Source organism: Odocoileus virginianus, chromosome 32, assembly GCF_023699985.2.
Source record: "Odocoileus virginianus isolate 20LAN1187 ecotype Illinois chromosome 32, Ovbor_1.2, whole genome shotgun sequence".
Lineage (NCBI taxonomy): Eukaryota > Metazoa > Chordata > Mammalia > Artiodactyla > Cervidae > Odocoileus > Odocoileus virginianus.
In genome coordinates this window covers 3,917,040-3,940,469 of record NC_069705.1, presented here as the reverse complement: position 1 = coordinate 3,940,469, position 23,430 = coordinate 3,917,040, and the positions used below count along the sequence as shown (strand labels likewise).

The window sequence follows — 23,430 nt, the reverse complement described above, 5'->3', positions numbered from 1 at the left end:
CCCAACTGGGCAATGAGGATTCTTGCCTTGTTTCTGAATTTTTAAAATCAAGATAGCATCAACATATAACATGTAACTTTCATGTGTATGATATGACTCCGTATTTGTGCATGAGGATTCACATTTGGAGGAATTTTGGTGGCAGCCACGGCCCTCCCCCATCCCCAGCCATCCGTCCCTGTGAGATTCACTCCTCCTAGATCTCTAATATTCAGAAGTTAAATGATTGAGGTGGAAGTTTATTTTTCTCGTTTTCCAAGTCAACAGATGTTATGTTGGGGGTTGAATTGGGTTCCTAGGACCTGCATGCACGTCTGAGCCTCTTGCCTGGGAGGGTGACAGTCACCCCTCTGCCCCTCGGTGAGCGAGGACATGCGCATTCTTGAAATTACTTCAAACAGCTTCATCCTTCCATCCCCAGAGCCCCCGTGAAGGCGGCAGGCTTCTCAGCACACTTTCACAGAGATCAGCGCGGGTGTGGCAGGGTTAACATTAACAGTCTGAGTTTCTCACCCCTCCGGCTAGCCACCCAGGCCAAAGCTCTCACAGTGGGGTTGTGGTTGGCTTTTCATGTGACTGGATGTGTCGTGTTGTGTTAGTTGTTAAGAGTTATTATTCTAGCCGCTTACTAAATAAGCAAATAACGTTTCTCCAAAATGACGGAAATCGGTTGGATTTATTTCTTTCTAAAGTTTGTACATTTACATATATCATATACATATTTTAAATCCTTCGCTATTTTGCATGATTTCTATTACATAAAAACCATTTAAATGCAATAAATTCTGTTGTTGTAAAACAACAAATTATCTCCAACTTATAAAAACACAGGAACAGTTATATTCATGAACATTTACACAGGAGAGAAATGTACTCTATACATCACAGCTTCTATACACATCAGGTGACTCACGGGTCTGCATGGTTTAGCTTTACCTCAACAACAGTGAAATAGGGCAATATTTATATACAACTATTTTAATAAAAAATAAAGCGATTGTAAAATGTAAACTTAATTTTCAAAATATCCTTCCAACACTTTAACAACATCCACAGAAATGACTGTTCCCCTCAAAAGGTGACCACCACCAACACCGCGCTTCTCGGGGAGACGGCGCGTCTCGAGGCTGGTGGGCGACCAGGAACAGGTTTCCTAAAGGGGTCGGTACCACGAGCTCGCCCGAGTCTGCCAGGGTGACAGTCTGGCCGCTGAAATGGAGTAGGCTGCGATTTGGTCACCACTTTTCACAATGTGCAGGGACCTGTGGCACCAGGACCGCAACGAAGCTGAAGGGACTGGAGAGGAAACCCTGAAGGTAAAGGCAGGATCTGAGCCCCAGTAAACATAACCCGATTCATAGGCTGGCAAAGTTCAAGGCTTGTTTTATGTGGTAAAGGCTGCACACCACCGCCCTTCCGCCTGCCCTGCAGGAAGCAGGGCTGTGGTACCAGCTCTCCGCTTTTGTCAATTCCGCTCTGGAAATAGCCTCCGAGAACCCCAGGCGAAGAGAACGCGGGAGGACCGTGCTGGGGCCTTTGCCCGGCAGCTCTCACAGGGCCCCAGCGGGACCTGCCACAGAGGGCTGCCTCCCGTGACCCCTCCACGGAAATGAAACCTTATCTGCTTCCAGAAACCCGGGTGCAAAGGCAAAGATATCATCCATCCCCTGGTTACAGGCCAAAGTGCCACCTTGCTTCTCGCCAAGACAAAGGACACAGTCTTGGCTTCGGTCATGCATCACCGCGGGGACTCGGGCACCCTCGGTGGGGTCGGCTGGGAGGACAGCTGGGTCCCTGCAGCCCGGGAAGGCACCCGTGGACCAGCCCTGGGCTCCCAGGAGCCCCTCTGTGCAGAGAGTCACCTGCCAGCCTCCACGGGGTCTGAGCAGAAGCCCAGGCCCAGTGGGACCTGAACCGGGCTTGTGCCAGGGGCTGCTGGAGGGCAACTCCAGAATTCTCCCTGGTAACCAGCATTTTCCAGGAATTGACACTAAAGTGCTTTTTCTTTTATAACACTGTTGGTGAAAGCTGAGCCTCTAGCCTGCAAAGAGAAAGCTGTCACAGCCAGGCTCCTCCCGCATCCAGCCCCTCTGCCCAGCTCAGGGGCCGCGGAGGGCTGTGTTCCTCCCCATGAGCCCCTCACAAAGGAACCTGCTACCGAGCAGCCGCCCCGCCACCCAGGACGCTGGGGAGCGGAGGGCCCCCACCTGCCAGCCAGCCCCTCCCCGCGCAGCGTCTCTCCAAGTCCTGCCTGCCCTGGGGGGCCTGCAGGCCGCGGCCACTTCGGTCCATACCCGAAGCACTGCTCTGACACTCTCATCTCAAGTTTACATGACTCGGGACACTCACTGTGTACACATGTGCACGCGTGTGTACACACGCCGGAGGCCCCGTGTACCAGGGCCCTCGGGGCAGAGGACAGGCCACAGCGGGTCTCCCCCCGGCTGAGGCCCGCGCCGCACACCTTCCCCTTTCACTCTTGTTCCTACAACTTAGAAAAGTATCCTAAGGGCATTAGAGTCAATTGCATACATACTCTCCACGCAGGAGGTATTATTATCCAGGCCAAAGGGTTGCTTGACTTTACATTAAAAGTCCCAACAGTTCAAATGACTAAGACCCCACCATTAAAATTTTAAAGTCTGCTACTCCTTTTTGTATGTGGTTTCTGAATCAAAGGGATGCTTCTGCAAATCACTGTGGTTCTCAGGAGGAAACACGCTCTAGTGGAACAGACCCCGCAGGGACGCAGGGCCAGTGCCCCGCACGTCAAGGACAGATGAGGAAATAGGATACAACTGCAAAAATAGTTTGAGACTACAGAGTTAATTAAGAAAAGGACTCAAGTGTAACCACCGCCACTGCAGTCTGGGGCCGGGGCAGACCTTTCAGGCCACGGCTCCCACGCTCTGAATCGGACCCGCGGGACGACGGGCAAGCATGTGTAGACAAACGCACTGCACTCAACCACTCACTCACACACACTCAGTTTTTTTTTAAATTACACCAACATGCTGGTTAATAAAATTTTACTCTCTAGTGATCTATTTATATACCGTTAAGATAAGCAGTAAGCTCAGACAACTAAGGCCAGCGGCTCTTCTTTGGGGAGAGGCGGGAAAAGAGACCTAAGTATAAAAATATTATAGTTTTAACCTGGTCCACAGTCTGTCCTGACATTCTTTTACCTGTGACTTGACACTTAGCTGGTGCAGCCGTAGACCCGGAGGGCAGTCCTGGGTCTCGGGAAGCCTGGCTTACTGCAGGAGTTGGTGACGTTCTTCAAGGTGAAGAGGGTGGGACGCAGGGCTGGGAGGGCGGTAAAATAGTCACAGGTATGTAAATGATATGCCGGGCACTTAGCTGATTCTTCTGAAAGCTCTATTTTTCTGGACTAATTACAACAATAAAGAACGTGTGCTCTAAAGCATCACATTTTGTAATAAGCCCCAAATTGTCAGTTTGACTTTAAGTGCTCTTAATACTGAAGTTGCTAAGACTGCACAGGTTTGCCTGTGGTTTTTTTTTTTCTTTCTTTCTGTATATTTCAAATTATAATGAGCTACCCCCCACCCCAGTATTGTACACAGTACACTGAAATAGTTTAACAAAGTTAGTTCAGAGTCCTTTTTGCTCTGGTGAGTCAAAGCTCAAAGATGAAATTTTCTAGCATAAAATCTTATTATTAAAAAAAATTAATCAAAATATCATTTGAATTTAAGTTTAATAAAACAGTACCACTATATAGACTCTCAAAAAACTGCATTAAATATTCAATCCTATGAGGTTTTTACTTGCTTTTCATATCACACTGGTTAAGGACAAAAATAAAGTTGATGTACATACACTGTATACTGATGTACAATCTACACATTGATACATATAGGTACATACAACTATAAATACCCACAATTACGACACGGGCAGGTGACAGGACGCATACTCGTTGATGTCTGACTTACTATTAAGATAAACATTCTCCAAGAGCCAGTAACGCTACAGATGTGCATGTAAATCTCAGAGGATGAGCCAAACAGACCCAAGAAACCTCCCGTATATACAACTACCTGACTGTGGTACCGCCGGCCATTGCAGTCAAGCCCACAGACGGCCGTGAGGCGCCATGTCTTTCCCGCCTCTCTCCCTCTGAGGACGCCCTCCCTGCAGGCACTGGCTGCTTGCGGTCCCAGGCGGAGGCGGCCCCCTGGGGCTGCGGGTGCTCTGGGCCCTGGAGGAAAGTGGCAACGGCTCTGGACCTCAGTCTTCTGAGAGTGAGACACGGGGGAGAGAGCAGAGACAGGGCAGAGGCCCCTCATGGCGCCTCCCCCATGAGGCCGTGGGGTTATTCCACAGTGTGAGCCGCTCATCTCTGAGGTCCTCCGGGGGTGACTGCCCGGGGTGGGCTGCTGGCCCGGGAGACAGCCAGCCAGAGAGCCTTGGGACCGGGAAGGTGCGGAGGCCTGGCTCCTCACAACTCGGCCTGATCTTCTGTCAGAGGAACTCAGACGCTCCGCGGAGAACCCTCGCCATTAGCCAGGCTAGACACTGAGCCAGTCCTCGCGGACACTCTGCTTCCCGCCTAACGGCGCTAAGGCAGCGACTGCAAACACTCTGTCGGGTGGAAAGCGAGCGGACCAGGGGCTGACCGCTGGTGCGGCGAGGAAGCTGGCCCCCTGACCGCCGAGCCCTGGCCCCGGTCCCCGAGAAGCGCCACTGTGGAGCGCCGGACCCTCAGGGCTGAGAAACCTCCTGCAAACTCAGGCTTAGAAAAGCTTAACTGGTGACCACAAGGAAAAACACCAAAAGAATCCAATTCCAGGGACCTAGTAATTAAACCCAAGGAAGGGTTCTAAGTAAGACCATCGAGAAGCTTCTCGAAGGTCAACTTTTCCCCAGCTGCCTCTGGTTAGGGGTGAAGGCAGAGAGGAGGTGCAGTGTGAGGCCAAAGCCAGCCCTGCTGGACATGAGCATGGCTCCCTCCTCTCTGTGGCCAGAGCAGGCAGGCCAGGGCCAGCAGGAGGCATCTTCCCTGCTGGGCAGGTCCCCGCCCTCCAGGCTCCAGGGGTCCTGCTTCGGCCACAGGGTGAAACACACCCTCCGGAGGCCGACTCTCGGTCGGCCTTGGGGAGCCGGCTGGATTCCCTCTCCCAGAATCAACTCCTTCACCTCCCTTCAGACTAGGAAACAGGCCTCGTGTCCGGAGCGAGGGCTGCAGCTGGAGAAGCACAGAGGGCCCTTCGCGGCCGCCCATCCTCTTTAGTTGAGAGCAACAGAAAAGGTCTGTTGCAGTTCCCCAGACGCCTCTCCACACGCTGGTTTTACTGAGGTTAATCAGACGCACAGAGGTGTTGCTTGGTCTAATCAGGCATTGCTAAGAGTCAGCATATGACGGTTTAAAAAAAAGCATACTTCAAATGATGTCTGTGGCTGGCAGTAAAATAAGGACTCTGCACCCTAGTAACTAAGTCTTGATTGCTAAAGAGAATTCCTGGCCCTTCCTGGAAATGTCCACACATGAGGTGGGGGTCCACCCTGAGACAGCCGCTTCTAAAATAGGCAATTCTGCCACACGACTGTCACCAAGATATTCTGGTGACTCTCAAGGTTTTCTAGACTAAAAGCTGATGTGAGGTGTATTTCTGTAAAGAGGACCTATTAGATGGAGGGTGACCTCAAGGCTCTGGTGCTGAGGGACGGGTGAGGGGATGGATGAAGGCTGGGGGCAGGACCTTCAGGAGGAAGCCGGGCCCCTGTACCGTGATCGGGGAGCCGGGAAGGGGAAGGATTTCCGTGTCCCCTGACTAGACACCCCAGGGAAGCAGGGGTCAGAGGAGTCACGGCTGGCTCGGGGCAAGCCTCGCAGCGTCCAGTCACTGGAGAGGCCCCGCCTCCCACAGGACAAGCTCCTGGCCTGCAAGGGGCGCTGTGCCTGGCAGTCCAGAGGCCTCAGGGCGGGCAGGGGCGGCTCTCAGCTCTTGACCTAGCGACAGCAGTCTGGGATCCTGGCCCACAGCTTGACCTCTGCGGCTGCTTCCCGGGACAAACTGTGGGAACACGGCACATACGGCAGCTTGCAAAGCGCCCCTCTCAGCCGTCTCTCCATCAGCACATCCAGGAGCTCTGGAGACGGCATCAGCGAGTCACGCAGTGAGCTGCCGATGCTGACCAGGATGTGATGCTGCCTAGACGCCGCAGCAAGTACCATTCCACGTCCGGGACAGACTCTAAGGGACACACACGGAGACACTCGACACACACAGACACACAGACTGGGAACACACACATTCAAGCCAGTCAAGGATGCTTCTTTCTCTTTAGTGATTGAAGAGATGACGTGGCCTCAGTACCCCGCCCCCTCTGCTTAGGATAAAGATCTAGGCAGAAAACACACATACTGATGATTCCGATTCTAGGAAGAAAGACTATTTCCTTGTAGAAACCGTGGGTTCAGTCAGAAGCACTACAAAGAAAGAATCAGGTACATGGGACATTTTGGTAACCGCCCTGTGTGTTTCTGGGTTTCTTGAAACAAATTCAGTTACTGCCTTTAGCTAAACAAGACACGAGGGTTAGAGGGAGCTTTTCAAAGACGTGGCAAAAATGCCACAAAGCAAGCAGCTATAACCTCAGAGAGGGGCTTCTCTTCTGGGCACCAGCAAACACGGGCGTTTCTGCGGCCGACAGAAGTGCTAATGAATAGTCCTGTGTAAACGCTGGTGCATCAGGACAAGATACCACCTGAAACTGCAGGGTTCAAAAGCGGGTTTTCTCTGATTCCCTGGAACTGAGCTATCCGCGCAGAGTCCCTGAATCTTTGGTCATAGTACCTTAACCAGTAAACTGAGTGCAACTAGGGCAAGTGTCTGTGGGAGAGAAGAATATTCAGAGTGATTCTATCAGTTCCGAAGTTGTGGAGCTTCTAGGTTTAAGGATCGCCAAGTTTTCAAGTTTCAAAATCAGAAACTTCTAACTCAGAGTGGGCTCACTTTTCATCCCTCTCTCCTCCTCAGCTGTTCTGTTTATCGCCCTGATCTTCAAAGGGACTGTCCCTCAAACAAGCTTATGACTGTTCTGAGCGGAGGCGAAGAAACTATCTAGAATCAAGGATTTACTCTGGGGACAGTTCAGGGCAGGGGGCAAAGCGGCGGTCAGAGAGGCGGAGGCAAGACCAGACCAGGGAACGCTGCGTTCGCCACCGGGAGACAGTCCTCGGCTCAGCAACCGTAATTCCTTCAGATTTTATTCCTTTCAGATTTAACTACCGAGAATCAACATCCTATTGCCAAGGAACTCTAGGGAAAAACTACGTCTTCCTTTCTTATTTTGCTTTAAGGAGAGAAGGGCTCCGTTTTGATATTATTTTGTTGGGAAGACCCCAAATTCTTACAACCAGTCGTGCTCACGTATGTAAAAGAATCTAATTCCTGACTGGCAGGCTGTCCATCGCAGACGGCTCTGGATCCCTCGTCTGGACCCTGCGGGGGTGAGGTAACAATTTCCTGCGGACCAAACACACGCCCGCTGTGGCAGCCCCCAGAGTCCGTTGTCGCTGCTGAGATGCTGTGTTTGGAAAACACAGTGGACCTGCGGCCGTCTTGCCTCAGCCTCTGAGACCCCACTTCCCTCCTCCTTGCTGGGCTGAGATGGAATCCACACTTCCAAAGAGCTAGCGCGCTTCCTGCATCCCTGCATCCCCCATCCTGAGGCCCTCGCCCCCCGCACCCCACCCCGTCGGGCCAGACGCAACACCAAGTGCTCAGAGGCCCCGGGGGCCACAGGGCGACGGCGCCCCCCTCGACGGTAACTCTTAAGCGGACCTCTGAGCGTGATTCTGCCTCGGTGACTGGGCAAGGTTTACAAGAAAAGGCTCTTACCAGCTCTGGCTAGAATTTTCTAAACTACAAAGGTTTGTCCAGTTAAGTGTTTCACAATGGATTCAATGTCTGTTTGTTTTTTTTTTAAAAAGTGTAACAGCTGATTTGAGAATACACAAAACAAGTGAGCAGAGTGCAAAGGAGAGAAACCGGAGGAGAAGTAACACAATCCACCTGAAATCGTGCTCCCCCGGCCCCCCACAAAAGGTGCATTAGTCACCAGGTGGCAAAAGGCATCAAAGCAAAGAAATCAGGAGCGAAGAGACGACCTGTACAGAAACTAACAGAAACATTCAATGGGAAAGGTCACTAATGCACCACTTTAGTCACAGACATTATTTTTTTTTAATATATTCACGGATTTACCAGAAAGATCTTGAAAACCTCTTGTTTTGCTTCACGACCAGCACTTCCTGGCCACAGATGGATCCTAAGTGACTTTCTGCTTAATGCTCGGCGTTCCAGGTCGGTGGTCTTTCCTCTCCGACACGTTGCGCTTGACCTTGGCGGTGACCGGAGAGGTGTCTGGATTCAGTGAGGGGCTGGAGTGCGACTTCTTCAGGCCCGCGGGCCCCCCGCTGCCGCCGCTCAGGAGTTCCAGGCCCCCCTCTTTCAGGAGGCGGACGTACATCTCGTAGCGAGTTTTCTGCGGGGAGTCAGAGAAGAGAGAGGGGTCAGGACACTGTCACAGCGCAAGGCACCAGCCAGCCTGCGGCCCAGGGAAGGCCTGGCTCTCGGGAGACTGACCGAGGAGTTCACCGATTCAAGGAGAGAACGCGGGCTCTCCTTTGTTCGCGTTTTTGCGGGAATGGTGTGCAGATGGAGAAAGCGTGCTTCCTGAATGCCCAGCACCAGACAATGTGGACTCTGGTTTTGGGGACCAGCAGGTGCTCAGGCCTTCAGCCACTGGGGCCACCTCAAAGGCTGTGGCCGAGGCCTCCCCTGAACCTGGGGAGGGGGGTGCTCCATTCCCCACTCCCAGCTTGAGGAAGCAGTTGGTGATGGACTTACACGTCTGGCCCGACAGGACCACTCACACTTCCTGGAAGCTGCCCTGGTTTCCTGTGACTGCATTTCTAGGATTACCAGCTTCTAAGAGTTGCCTTCTTGTGAAACCTCAAATTATTTCCTAATGCTTTTCTTCATTCTGCACATTTTTTTTTCATCAATTGTTTGTTGAGTGTCTACTATGTTTTAAATGACTCCTTGATTTTCCTGTCTCCCAGTATCTTTTTCTAAGAATAACAGAAGAACACTGTAGAGATTTTTTTTTCTCTAATCCTGCTTCTTTTTTTTTAAGTTTGTATCCAAATCACTATATAGAGCTATTTTATTTTTATATATATGCTGCAAATTGTAGAAGGGTCTTGGATTCTCAGTTTGATAGATTGTAGTCCAAATAAGTCTCCCATCACAGTGATTCAACACAGGAAGGATTTGTAGAGGCCTAAAGTATTTTCTTTCTAAACAAAAGAACACACCGGTTATAAATCATCTCAACAAAGGCAGGCAAAGTCTGTTACAACAAGAAAGCTTTTAGAGGTTTGTCAGGTAAGATTGAGATTTTTGTATGTATATCTCAGTTTTAAGTTAATAATTAGGAAGCTGAAGCTACTGGAAGCTACTTTTACAAACTGTTTTGCTCAAAAGTAGGGAAAAGCCACTAGCCCTTAAGCTTGCTCTGGGTTTGGTCAGAGTCCATGTTGGGGTGCCAAGCTTTGGTTGGTGAAGATGACATTTATAATGTACCCACATGTTAACTGCAGATTATTAATACAAGAATCATATACAACTGGTACATTATTATCCCTGTTTTACAGTAAAGGAAAGAGAGGCAGCGATAAGTCCAGGAGATAAAGAAGTGACGCCAGGATCTGGACTCAGATCCTTTAGAACCCACACTGTGAAGCTGTATCTCCTCCCTGGAAATAAAAATGTGTGTGTGTGTGTACTTTAGGATGACAGCTCGGACACACATGAAGGTCTGGCCAGTCAAAAGCCACTTTCAAACCCCTCCTCTGTTACGTCCCGCCCACTACAAAGGTTGATAAAACCAAACACTTACTCTCCCGGACTCTCTTGCAGCTAGGATGCATTGTGTGATGCTTTGGCCACTGAGATGCAAGGAGAACGCTCCTGGGGAAGCAACTTGCTTTCTGATAAAGAGGGGCTTTGAGGAGAATCACTGGTGTCAGCCCTTCCCTCGTATTCCTAAAGCTGCAACCCGTGACACGGGCAGCAGGTATGAAGCAGAGGGGCGGCATCCAAAGCCTGAGAGGGGGCAAAGACAGAGCGAGCCGAGGCTCTTGAGCACAAAGTGGCTGGGCCGAGCTCTCACGGTCCCCGCTACCTCTGACTGTCTTGTTAAGCATGAATCATACATTCCACCATTCAGCAGGTAATGGTTTCCTCCCCCCATTTTTTTCTTCCAGTCTCTCAGAGATATAATTGACACACAGCACTGTGTAAGTTCCAGGTGAACATCGTAGTGATATGATGTCTATACATCATGAAAGAGTGATCACAGGAAGTTTAGTGAACATAAATTGTCTCACACAGACACAAAACTAAAGGAGGAGAAGAAAAAAGATTTTCCTTGAGATGAGCACTCTTAGGATTTATCCTCCTAACAACTTTAATATACAACATAGAGCAGTGCTATTTTATTTATCATGTGCTTCATTCTATCCTAGCACTTCCTTACTTTGTCACTGGGAGTCTGTACCTTTTGACTGCCTTCATCCCATTTCCCCTCCCCCAACTGATCTCCAGAAAGCTGATCTCTTTTGTTATGAGTTTGTTTATTCATTTGTTTGTTTTCTATGTAGAAATTACCTACAACACGGTTAGCTCCTGTTATACAAATGCAGTGATTCAACATCTCTGTGCATTTCAAAATGATCACCATGATAAGTCTAGCTACCATCTGTTACTGTGTAAAGATATGACATAATTATCGATGCATTTATTTTGCGGGAAGTCTGTGTCTCTCGATCCTCTTTCCGACTTCCCTCCTTACCCCAGCCCTCTCTCCTCTGTTCTCTGTATCTAAGGCTCCGTTTCTGTGGGTCTGTCCGTTCACTGGTTTTGTTTTTTTTTTCCAGATTCCACTTATAAGTGAAATCATGTAGTATTTGTCTTTCTGACTTATTTCTCTAAGCATATCACCCTCTTGGTCCCTTCATATTGTCAGAAATGGCAGCATTTCACTCTTTTTTTTTTTATCACTGAGTGGTCTTCCACTGTACATAGACCACATCTTCCTTGTCCATTCATCTGGTGGTGGACTGATGTTGTTTCCATTATCTTGGCAGTTGTAAATAATCCTGCTATGGACAGTGGAGTGCACTGTCTTTTTGAGTTAGTGTTTTCGCTTTCTTTGGATATACACCCAGAAGTGGGAGTTGGATCGCGTGGTAGTTTCTATTTTAAGTTTTTTGAGGACTGCCCTACGTTTTCCACAGTGGCTGCATTCCCTGTTTTTAATGGAAGTATAGTTGATTTACAATCTTGTGTTAGTTTACGGTCTATAGCAAAGTGATTCCGTTTCATATAAATATTTTATATAAACCTTTATATGAGTGAAGATCGCTCAGTCGTGTTTGACTCTTTGCAACCCCATAGACTATACAGTCCATGGAATTATCCAGGCCAGAATACTGGAGTGGGTAGCCTTTTCCTTCTCCAGTGGATCTTCCTGACCCAGGAATCAAACTGGGTCTCTTGCATTGCAGGCAGATTTTTTTACTGACTGAGCTATGATTATATAAATTTTACCAAAAGATCTATATATATTTATCTAAATATCTATATTTACCTAAATATATATAAACATCTTTTTCTTTATAGGTAATTGCAAGATACTGAATACAGTTCCCTGTGCCATGCAGTAGGTCCTTACTGTCTGTCTGTTTTATATCCAGTAGTGTGTGCCTGTTAGGCCCGAGCTCCTACGTTATCCCTCCCGCTGGCTGCACCAGTGTAATCCCACTAACAGCATGGGAGGGTTCCCTTTGCTCCACATCCCTGCCAACACTTGTTATCTGTGTTCTTTTTGATGATAGCCATTCTGACAGATATGAGGTGTGTCTCACTGTGGTTTCGATTTGCATTTGCCTGATGATTAGTGATGCTGAGCACCTTTTCAAGTGCATCAGGTACTGCTAATTGCTGATGAAAGCACCACTAATTGATATGTATTCCAATTTTAGTAAAGAAGTAACAAAGGGACAAAATACTACTCTTTTCTCAGAAAGCTATATAAGGGTTTAATAAGGGCATTTGCTAATAAAAATACATCATCAGTATTACACAGTAGTCTATCATCAGTGAAATCTAAATCTATTCATTCCAGGAATTTAGAGAGTTAATCTGTCTCCATGAACTGCTTTGGTGGCAAGATTAAAATGCAAGAAAGAACTACTCCTGATATGACCAAGGTTTAATAAAATGATCTAAAGACAGTTTAAAAATAGATTCAGAAAATCAATGGAAGGCATACTATTTCACAAAGCTAGGGCAATTATACAGTCAAAGGGGTATGAAGGAGAACTTTCTGAGATGACTTGAAAGGGGACAAAGGAGAAAAGGTGACTGGGCTATTTTCTACTAGTTTCTAAAGACACTGACACTATTGGGGAAATTCACCTAAAAATACATGAAGAAAAGCCATTTCATCCACTCATTTTACAGCTCCAGCTGAAAACTCTTGTCCCCAGTAAACTGGACTTCCCTGGTGCCTCAGATGGTAAGGAATCTGCCTGCAAGGCAAGAGATCCAGGTTTGATCCCTGGGTCAGGAAGACCCTCTAGGAAGGGAATGGCGACCCACTCCAGTATTCTTGCCTGGAGAATCCCGTGGACAGAGGAGCCTGGTGGGCTACAGTCCATGGGGTCGCAGAGTCAGGCACGACTGAGCTACTGATACTTTACTTTCCTTCCAGTAAATTACATCAGCGGGTCAATCAGCAAACAAAAGGCGGAGCACAGAGGAGGGGCACTGCACGGCCACCAGATGAGAAGAAGAGATCAAGCAGACGGAGCGTGAGAGGGCCGGGAGCAGGACTGCGCGGATGCGGGAGGAGTAAGGAAAACACGTGGGTTTGTTTAGGCACCTCCAGTGGCTGTGCGCTGGATCTGAGGTAAACGGGCTCACAGGAGAGAGGCTGCTAACCCAGTAACAAGGTTTTGCTTTCTACCAGTATCTGCAGCCAAGTCAAATGCTCTTCAAAATATCTTAGGAAAACTTACCTTTAATCTCAGGACTCTCCAGGACTATTCAAAGGACCGTAATCCACATTTTTCTGGGATTACAGGCTCGCCGAATATGTGAACCTCTATTCAGAGGCTTTGGGGCCACAGAGAGATTGCCTCTGACCCAAGATGGGGAGCTGAAGGCAGGCCAGGCACGGAGGGGCAGGGCCGCCCTTGAAGCCCTGCTCCACGCCTGCTCCCGGCTTCTCCCTCTGGGCGGGAAATGCGATGTCTTCCCGACAATGCAGCCACAGTGGCATCTCTGGGAGGGTTTATGTCCTTTCTTCCTTTCAGAGAAGACATGACTCCGTTTCCTGAGACCAATCCTGACATCTTTTCAGGTTGGAGCTGGTGTGTAGGGAAAAGCAGCAGGATGTGTGTTTGTCAACCACTCTTCAACCTGCTGTGTCAGCTCAGAGATTGAAAACCCGAGGGGTCAGTTTCCAGGGGTCAGTCTCGGCCAAAGAAGCTGCTAGAGGATGATGCAGCCTTCTCTTTCAGCCAACAGGACTGCGCTTCTCCCTGAGGGCGTGGAGTTCTAGCCTAGCCCCAGGACAGGAATCGTGGTCCAACCTGGACAGTTAGACCCAACTCTAACTAACCCAACTCTCACCCACCTGCCCGTCAGCCTTGCAGCCCTGTGCCGAGACCCGGCCAACGACACACAAGGGGAGCGGTCGAGGGTGCTTCTGCGGAAGCAGCTTTCGGGGCTCTGATAAAGGTCGGAGACGACGCGTTCAGAGCTACAGCAGGCACTTTGAAACTACGAAATGATAAGCATGAAAACAAAAAGTCCGTGTGCTAAGGAGAGCAGACCAGGAGTTTAGAAAGGTCAAACATCTTTGCTGGCAACTCTCGAGCAGCCAGTGACCATCCACTTCCGGTTTTCTTAAGTGAGATAAAGAATGCTTAGACTGTTTTAAATAATCAGTCAAGTTTTCTATTATTTGCTGACAAATAAAATGGTCAACACTCAGCTTGGACTCACTTGTAGAAACAATATCCCATTTGACTGACAAGGGCTTAATTTCCAAAACAGACAAATAGTTCATACAACTCAATAATAATAATAAAAAAACAACCCAACCAAACAATAGGCAGAAGACCTAAACAGACATTTCACCAAAGAAGACACATGGATGGCCAACAAGCATATGAAAAGATGACCAAAACTGCTAATTATTAGAGAAACGCAAATCAAAACTACGATGACATATCATGTCACACTGGTAAGCACGGCCACCATTAAAAGTCTACAAATAATAAACGCTGGAGAGCGTGTGGAGAAAAAGGAACACTCCTACACTGTTGGTGAGAATGTAAACTGGCACAGCCACAGTGGAGAACAGTATGGAGGTTCCTTAAAAAATTAAAAACTGAGTTACTATATGGTCCAGTAATCTTACTCCTGGGCATATATCCAGGCAAAACTTGAATTGAAAAAGATGCATGCACCCCAGTGCATCACTATTTACAACAGCTAAGGCATGGAAGCAACTTAAGTGTGCATCAATAGATGAATGGATAAAAAAGATATGGGGTACACATACATACTGCAGTATTACTCAGCTGAACAAAAGAATGAAGTAATGCTATTATATGATATCAAGATATATATGGTATCTAAAATATGATACAAATGAAGTTAGTTATAAAACAGAAACAGACTCACAGAAATAGAAAACAAATTTAGTTACCAAATTGGGAGGCTATATTAGGATGCTGGGATTATCAGATACTATATATATAATAGATAAACAACAAGGACCTATTGCGTAGTACAGGGAAGTATATTCAATACCCTATGATAAACTATAGTGGAAAAGAATATGAAAAAGAATGTATATATATTTATAACTGAATCACTTTGCTATATACCAGAAACGGATACACTGCACATCAACTGTACTTCAATATAAAACAATATCCCACATGAGCTGTGTATACACTTCCTGTCATAATTTTATTTAGGAAAAGATACACTTAATTAATAGGCTTTGGTATAATGTAGTTTTGTTGAGTTTCCTCTGAATATTCAACAAATTATTGATAGATATTAGTCCACTCTAAGCCATACTGTGGTCACATAATAAGTACTAAGCCATTGACTATTTTATCATTTCCATGAATAGTTTTATACAAGTGGCTTACTCTCCATGGTGCGGAAGCAGGGGTCTCTAGGTCTTCCGCTATACCGTGGAGGATATCGATACCGTAAGAGCTAACTCACCAGCACTTATTCTAGAGCAGTTTCTGGGTCTGGGTAATGGTTAGTTAGCACACTAGTGATGACCAGGGGAGCAGCGTAGAGATGGGTCTACAATCCCGAGGAAGGAAGCTTGACAATAAAAACTCTGCTCCTTGCTTCCGCGTTCTCCAGTAGCTCTCCTGTCCCCCTGTCTTCAGGATAAATTCAGAATCGCACCATTTCTCTGCTTCCACCACTTCCAGTCTGGACCAAGCACCATCATCTTGTGCCTGGGTTGCTGTGACAGCCGTCTCTCTGTCCCTGCCCCACCCCCCCACTCCCGGCAAACTCTTCTTGAAAGCCAGTCCTGGGCTAAACTGTAGGCTAGCATGTGTCATCTCTGCTCAAAATTCTCCAGTGGCTTCTCATCCTTAAAAATGCTTCCGACCTCCAAACTCTCACACTGGCCTGGAGACCTCCACCGGGGCCGACCCCCCGCCCTCTGTCCGTCCGGGGTCTTGGCCCCACGCCCGGGAACGCAGTGCACAGGTCACCCGCCTCCTGACTGCCCTTGAACACAGCAGACACACTCCTGCTCCAGACCTCCGGTACCTTCTCTCTGCCCGAGAAGCATGGCCCCCAGGAGCCCACAGGGCTTAGTCCCTGCCCTCACCCCCTTCCACCTTCACTCAAACGTCTCCTTTACATGTGGGCCTTCCCTGGCCACCCAGACGGAAAACGGCCCCAGCTGCTCTGATCACCGGTCACTGAATCATTCTCCTTGGCCTTCTCACCATGAGCCTCAGAGTTTTCTTATGAAACGACCTTGTTTATCTCTCCTCTGCCAATCCTAGAAGGCAGTCACACGGGGGCAAGGACTTGGCTTTTGTCGGTTAATGCATCCACAGCACAGAGAACAAACACATGGGACGCATGCAGGATGCGCTGGGTGAGTGGACATGCGGAAAGAAGGAACAAAGGGGAAAAGAACACTTCTCACATCCAACGAAAACATCCTCAACCCTCAGTGCGGCAACCTCCAGAAAAACAAAACCATGGATACAGACGCCTGATGAGCCCTGCATCGGCTGCCTCTGGGGACGCTCTCCCAGCTCCAGGGTCCCCACCCCCGTATTTTCTGTCAACATGCTCTGGTCTGGCTCTGAGTGATGCCACTCAGCAAAGGCTCGTCTGTGCCCTTCATCCTCACGTGTCAGCCACAGCTGTCAGGACGTCCCCCGCGCAAAACTGCAGGGTGAGCTGAGGCTGCCTCCTTAAGACTGGGGCTCGCTCTCTGCAGAGAAAGGAAAACCGCAGTACCGCACCGCTGGTGGCTCAGCGGTGAGGAATCTGCCCGCCAACGCAGGAGACGTGGGTTCAGTCCCGAGTCCAGGAAGACCGCAGCTGCTGAGGAACAGCGCAGCCCGTGTGCCTGCCACAATTACTGAGCCCATGCTTCAGAGCCCGGCAGCCACGACGACGGAGCTCACGGGCCGGAGAGCCCGGGCTCCACAGTGAGAGGCCGCTGTGATGAGGAGCCCGCGCTCTGCACCAGGGAGCAGCCCCTGCTCGCTGCAACCGGAGAAAACCCTGTGGGCAATTAAGACCCAGCACAGCCAAGCTTTTTTAAAGAAGCGTTGTCCTTGGCAAAAAAGAAAAAACAAACAGAAACTGGACCAGTGTCTGCAGAGCGTGGTGGTGGTTCTTCATCTGGTAGTTACCAGTTCTCATTCTGATGAGGATAGCCTCTCCATTTACCTTCTAACAAAAGCACCCATTAAAAAGAAAAGTGTCTGTCAATGGTCATTTGTGTGTGAATTCCTTGGCCCCGATAACTCCTGCACGTGACTTATAGGATCACTTTCACCCTCGGGTAAACCCTTCAACTCTCACCCAAGACTCTGAGCTCTGCGGGTCAGAGCAGTAGTCTCATCAACATTATCATGGGAACAAATCTGCTTCTCAGTTGTGTCCAACTCTTGGTGATCCCATGGACTGTACAGTCCATTGAATTCTCCAGGCCAGAATACTGCAGTGGGTAGCCTTTCCCCCTTCTCCAGGGGACCTTCCCAACCCAGGGATCGAACCCAGGTCTCCCGAATTGCAGGTGGATTCTTTACCTGCTGAACCACCAGAGAAGCCCAAGAATACTGGAGTGGGTAGCCTAGCCCTTCTCCAGGGGATCTTCCTGGTCCAGGAATTGAACCAGGGTCTCCTGCATTGCAGGTGGATTCTTTAACAGCCTGGCTACAGGGAAGCCCTGGGTTCGATCCCTGGGTTAGGAAGATCCCCTGGAGAAGGGAAAGGCTACCCACTCCAGTATTCTGGCCTGGAGAATTCCATGGACTGTATAGTCCATGGGGTCACAAAGAGTCAGACACGACTAAGCGACTTTCACTTTCAGTCTGCTGCTGATCATAAACAAATAACGAAAAAAGTAATAACACTCCGGAGGCGTTCCACCTTTGCTCTGACAAAAGTGTTCATAACCAGATGGTAAAAAGGGAAGAAGAGACAACAAAACATTCATTAACTAAAAATGAATGTTTAATTAATACAGTTTCACATCTCAGAGTATCCACTGTGCAAGAGTGGACACAGCCCCAGATGAACCCGGGGGCGGGCTGCAGAGAGCAGGTCTGTGGGAAGCGAGCAGGCAGTGACAGGTGCTGTCTTGGGGTCAGGATGGCACGGATCCACTTCCCCAAACCCTTGCTAGCGCTCATTATGTGGCTCTTCTGGGGCATGTCGTTCATGGAAGGACAGAGGGAGTCTGAGAATGCCAGGTGTCTCAGGGACAACTGCTGCCTTTGGTCACCTTCTTAAAGGTTTTGCTGTGGTCTCTGTGGATTCCTTCTCAGATCAGTTCTTAAAAATCTAGGAGCTAGGTGCTTCAGCTTCCTTGCTCAGGCGTCTCCAACAGTGTGAGCGCATTTCTAGCAGGATAGCTGTGTGAGCTGGTCCCACTATCAGAAAACGTGAGATGGGACTTGACCAAACCCAAGTTCAGTGGCTACTGTCTGCAGAGAAGCACCTGAACACTGTTTCTGAGGCCTTGTCCATTCAGCAAGCTCTCGCCCTTAATTTCCTTCTTAAGATTTGCTCTTTCCAAGAAGCTTTCCCAGATCACCAAGAGCCAAAGACAATTCAAATGCTAAACAGCTTCTTTCTTTTTAAAATCAAGTTCTTTCTTCACTTGGAAACCTCCTTACTACATTTTGTGCAATGTTAATTTATTAAGTTGGTCTTCAATCACCTGTAAGAATACTTCTCAAACAGGTAGGAAACATATCCTTTTCACTAGCAGCAATGCCTACTAGAGGGGAATGAAAAATACAGTGTCTAAGGCCACACAAGTTATGGCTTAGGTTAAATGGTAAGTGTCAAATATATATATGTGTGTGTGTGTGTGTGTGTGTGTGTGTGTGTGTAACATTATTATTTGAAAAGAAGTTTAACCACATCTACATATAAATGTACATGCATCTGATTGAGCAGTTTCTTTTCTCCTGAACTCTGCATATCATTTTTCATTTCATTTAATATAACACTATCTCCTTTTGACCTCTGATATGTGAATACGACAGTAACAGGCTAAATGAAAACTGTGATGGCAATCCTAACTTAGGCACTGCCATCAGTATTCAGACCTCGCTCCAGCAATCAAACCCTGAATACATTTCCTCCTGACATTTCCCTTTCTCATGAAGGCAGGATAAAAGGCCAGCTTAAGATGAAATGAGAGGAACAGCGATAATGTCATGTACACACAGCAAAACAGTTTCTGCTCCTAGAGCTTCACACTGGAAAACAAAGAAACCAAAGCAATTAAAACAAGCCAACAGAACAGGGAGCTGTTGAAGGAACTGATTATTCAAATAAAGGCTCTGCATTTTATAGGACAGTGCAGAATGGATTTGCAGACTCTCTCCCTAACTTGCTGGCTCACCTTCTACTACCCACTAATTTAAGGAAGCAATACATTCAAAACAGAGCTTTCTCATAAGTTCTTACCTGAAAGCTCTGTAAATTAGTAGGCAGGTATTAGTAGACAGGTATTAGTAGGCTCACCTTCTACTACCTACTAATTTAAGGAAGCAATACATTCAAAACAGAGCTTTCCAATAAGTTCTTACCTGAAAGTTATGCTAGGACTTACATTTTTAAAAGAAAATTTCAACATTTTCCCCTCTGCCATTCCCCTATCAAGCTTCTGCATGCAGTGGTAACTCACTGCCAAGACACAGCAAATAGACACATTTTTAGGTTGTATAGCTTGTATTCATGGCTTTCTGGGAAAATGTGAGGCTTTGTGAATTCTACTGTTTCATTTCAGTCTGCCTTCTGGCTTGACTGTTCTGTAAATGGACTTTCTGACTTCAATAAAAACAAAACTAAAATAAAAAGCTTACTTCTAATAATAATATAAGCCGAAGAGGTAAAAAACAAAAAAAACCCTAATACAGACAAAAAGCACCGGGATTGTAGAGAGCGTTTGGGGAGTGTTCTGGTCTCCATTCTAAGGCACCTGCTCTCTGCCAGGTGACAGGTGAGACCCAGGCCGCTGCCCCCAGAGCTCCTGCAGGCCCTTCAGAGGAGGGGTAACTAGGGCTCAATGGCCACCCCCGTCCTGCCTCCCCCCGCCAAGACCCCTCCCCGGCTGGGAGGCCCAGGCAGGGCACGCGGTCTCCCTGCAGCATCCCCATCCCGAGAAGACAGGACTCGGGCATCAAGGAGAGCGTCCACAATTCCGAAAGCTAACCTGTGAAATGCTGCTGCCTTCTCACTCTTCAAACTTGGTTTCTCGAGCTCTCAAAACCCTTTCTATAAACCCAGTCTGTATCAGTACTCAGATTTTTTTCTCTTCTTAGAAATTAAACCCCAAATTCTCAATTTAAAAGTCCACAGAGCTCACTTAGCAAAGAGAACACAGTTTGCTCTCTTGGAGAAAAATTTAAGAATCGTCCATTTCCCACCCACCTACAGACCGGCGTGCACAGGGCTTCTGCCCCCGGGGCCCCGCCCGGCGTGGCCCTGTGTGAGGGCTTTTACAACAGCCGAGTGTGAAATTAACTGGAATAAGAAAATTTACTCTGCATCCATGGGACTAACAAATTTGCTTCTCAGCAAAATGGAAAAAAAAAAAAATCTGTTCTTTGACGCACAGAGACGTGAAGTTGAGTTTCTACAAACCTAAGATAAGTAATTTGAGCTGGAGAAACACTACTTATCTGGATTAGAGGCTAAATTTCACTCCCAGGGGATAAAAGTGTGTCTCTAAGTTCTTCCCTCAGAACCTTGCATCTAACACCAAGTTTCAGTCTGTTATGACAGCATTCTTGCACAGGCCCCGCTCCTCATCCTCGGTTTCTGTCTTGTGTTTCTGCCTGCCCCGGGATTCCCTAACGTCGCCCACGGTTTCCCTCAGAAGCAGGCTCGTGGGACTCATCGCAGTAGCCGGCCTGTCACACCACGGCTCCCCAAATGCCAACACCAGCCAAGGGGACAGGCCGGTCTTTCTAGGAAATTTTTAAAGTAGGATCTGAGGAAGTTCGAAGGTAAACCACTTTCCCCGTCGACTTCCCAGGACACGTCATCCCTAAATACATTGATGGCTTTTGAGCTTACAGCCGTTTTGCACCTCTGCAGGCCGGGTTCGAATGTCCTCCTAGCATCTCTCCGGCTCCGTGGCCAATGGCGAGCCTGTCGTCATGGTAAAGCATCTTCGACCCGGGGAGTCGGAGGACCCCAGGACGAGTGACCAGGCCTCGGCATGCCCCTGACTCCCTCCAGCCTCCAGTCCACACAGGGAGCGAGCGGCGGCAGGAAACCTCCCGGGCCTCCCCGAGGGGGCCGTCGTGACTCACGGAGGACACAGGACCACCCTGGGGAGCGGAAGTTCAGGGAAGCCAGGCGTGGTGACCCGGCCACACAGCCGCCCAAGGCCGGGCCTGGGGAGGGTGGGCACGTCCCGAGCGAGCGCCCAAGCGCCCGTCCTGCGCGTGAGCCGAGCCCCAGGGTCCGCCCCGGTGGACAGGTGCTCCCGCAACAAGCCCGTGCCGGGGGAATGGCCCCCAGCCTTCCGGGGAGGGCTGGGCCTGCAGTCCTGGTATAAACACGGGCTGTTTTGCATCTGAGTTTTCTCTAATATTTTCAGAAAAGCATTTCTGAAAACATTAGTTTCCATTATAAGTCTACTGAGTAATTCTGAACTTAGATCCACCGCAAGGACTGAAGAAGCCTGCTCCCTCTGAGAAGCCCCTGAATCAGATTGGGGACCCAAGCAAACGAGTTTTTAAAACTCTTACATCAAAAGCATACAGATTCTTATAGGCAACAGTAGGAAGAAGCCTAATGTAGTTAGACAGAGATAAAGCATTCTGGGTAAAAAGAAAAAAGAAAAAAAACAGCAGAGTTCGCACAGGAAATGGCTCATGGCACCAGCACTCAGCAAAAAGTGACGGACGCGAGTCAGGTACAAAGGGTCTAAGGGGACCTGCAAGCAGGCCGCTCACACTGTTCCCGTGAGAACTGCTTTGTGGGGAGACGGACGGGGGTTTCTATTCTCCCAGGTCACTTGGTGAATGCGCTCACACCAGATCCCCACCCAGAAGTAACGATGGAAACAGCGAGCAAGGCACGGCCAGAGCAGGGCGGACACGGAGTCTGACGTGAGCCCGATAGCCGGGCTTCTTGATTATGCGAGAAACCTGCGCCCCGTGATCCTGGGAGCGCGCCTTCGCTCCAGGCTGGCTCTTAGACAGACCGACCTGTGCGGGAGCCAGAGAACATGCCCCGCGTGGCTCCCTGAGCCCCGAGTCTCCAGAGACACGACAGTCTGAAGGCTTACGAAGAAAAAAAAGTGTCATATAAAATTTTATATTGATTACACATGGAAATGATAATACTTGGGACATACTGTGTTAAATTGAAAAATCTTATTACAATGAATTCTACCTGTTTCTTTTTCTTTTTACATGTGGCTACTAAATACGTAAAATTACATGTGTGGTTTGCATTATATCTCTATCAGGACAGAGCTGGTCTAGATCATCTGATATCCCCAAACTGAAATATTCTTGTTTTATGTTTAATAACACTCTTAGAGATATCGTGAGAGTGAGTTAACCTAATACATTAATTGATGTTAGTACATTGTTCAGTTGCTCAGTTGTGTCTGACTTTTCGTGACCCCGTGGACTGCAGCACACCAGGCTTCCTTGTCCCTCATCTCTGGGAGTTTGCTCACACTCATGTTTACTGAGTCGGTGATGCCATCCAACCATCTTGTCCTCTGTTGCCCCCTTCTCCTGCCCTCATTCTTCCCCAGCGTCGGGGTCAGTATGCTACTCACAGCAAAAATACGCAGGTAGAAGGGGCCTTATAGGTCAGCTCACCCAATTCCATCTCATCTTCATAGCCAGAAACAGGTCCAGAGAAGGATGAGACTCAAGTGGCCTAACTTCCAGGCCATCCCTTTCCCTCATTTCACTGTTTTATAACTGCAAGCTTCTGTGCCCTTTTCTTGCAGACAGTGCCTTCACCCCGAGCAGCGACGCTCCTCAGAGCAGACATTTCAGGCGTGAGGACGGATTTAAGGACAGTCACTGCAGGGCCCATGACTGACTCTCTGTTCTGCTTCTCAATCATCTGTTTAAAATGTGATTCAAAGGCTCCCTGTTGCTAAGCTTCTCCTCCCTTCAAAAGCATGCGTCATCTTTTACAGATGAAAACCCAGAGCTTGGCAGCCCTCTCGCTCACCGTGCCGAACAAAATGCAATTCCCAACGGCAGCACAAAACCCCTGATGTGAACTGGACTTGTGTGTCTGGGCAGCTGCTGGACTTGGGTCTCTAGCTTTGGACTCTAACACTTAGCCTTCTACAAGAAAAAAAAATCCCTCAACTTCTGCAAGAAGTCAATTAACCTGCCACATCTTAGCTTCTCAGATCCACACATATTCACCTTTGTGCTGTTTTCTGTAAAGGAGACGCCACTAGATTTAGACTCTGTTCCTGAGACAGACTGGCTGCTAACCTCCTAGGAAGGTGGGAAAATTTCCCTTACTTTCACTCCGGAGGAAGCAAGTGATCATGGCTATCTTTATATGTTTACAA

The 23,430-nt window shown here is 48.4% G+C and overlaps 1 protein-coding gene across 11 annotated transcripts in view; it reads right to left on the bottom strand.

Moving 5' to 3' along the window:
- Positions 1 to 657: 657 nt before the first annotated feature.
- The window catches only part of PSD3 (pleckstrin and Sec7 domain containing 3), a 470,822-nt gene continuing 448,049 nt past the window's right edge, over positions 658 to 23,430 (bottom strand). For all 11 annotated transcript variants that reach the window (XM_070459792.1, XM_070459791.1, XM_070459803.1 and 8 more), the window contains one exon: positions 658 to 8,520. In XM_070459792.1, the coding sequence (XP_070315893.1) occupies positions 8,305 to 8,520 (216 nt within the window). In that variant the 3' untranslated portion in view covers positions 658 to 8,304. The remainder of the gene's footprint in view (positions 8,521 to 23,430) is intronic.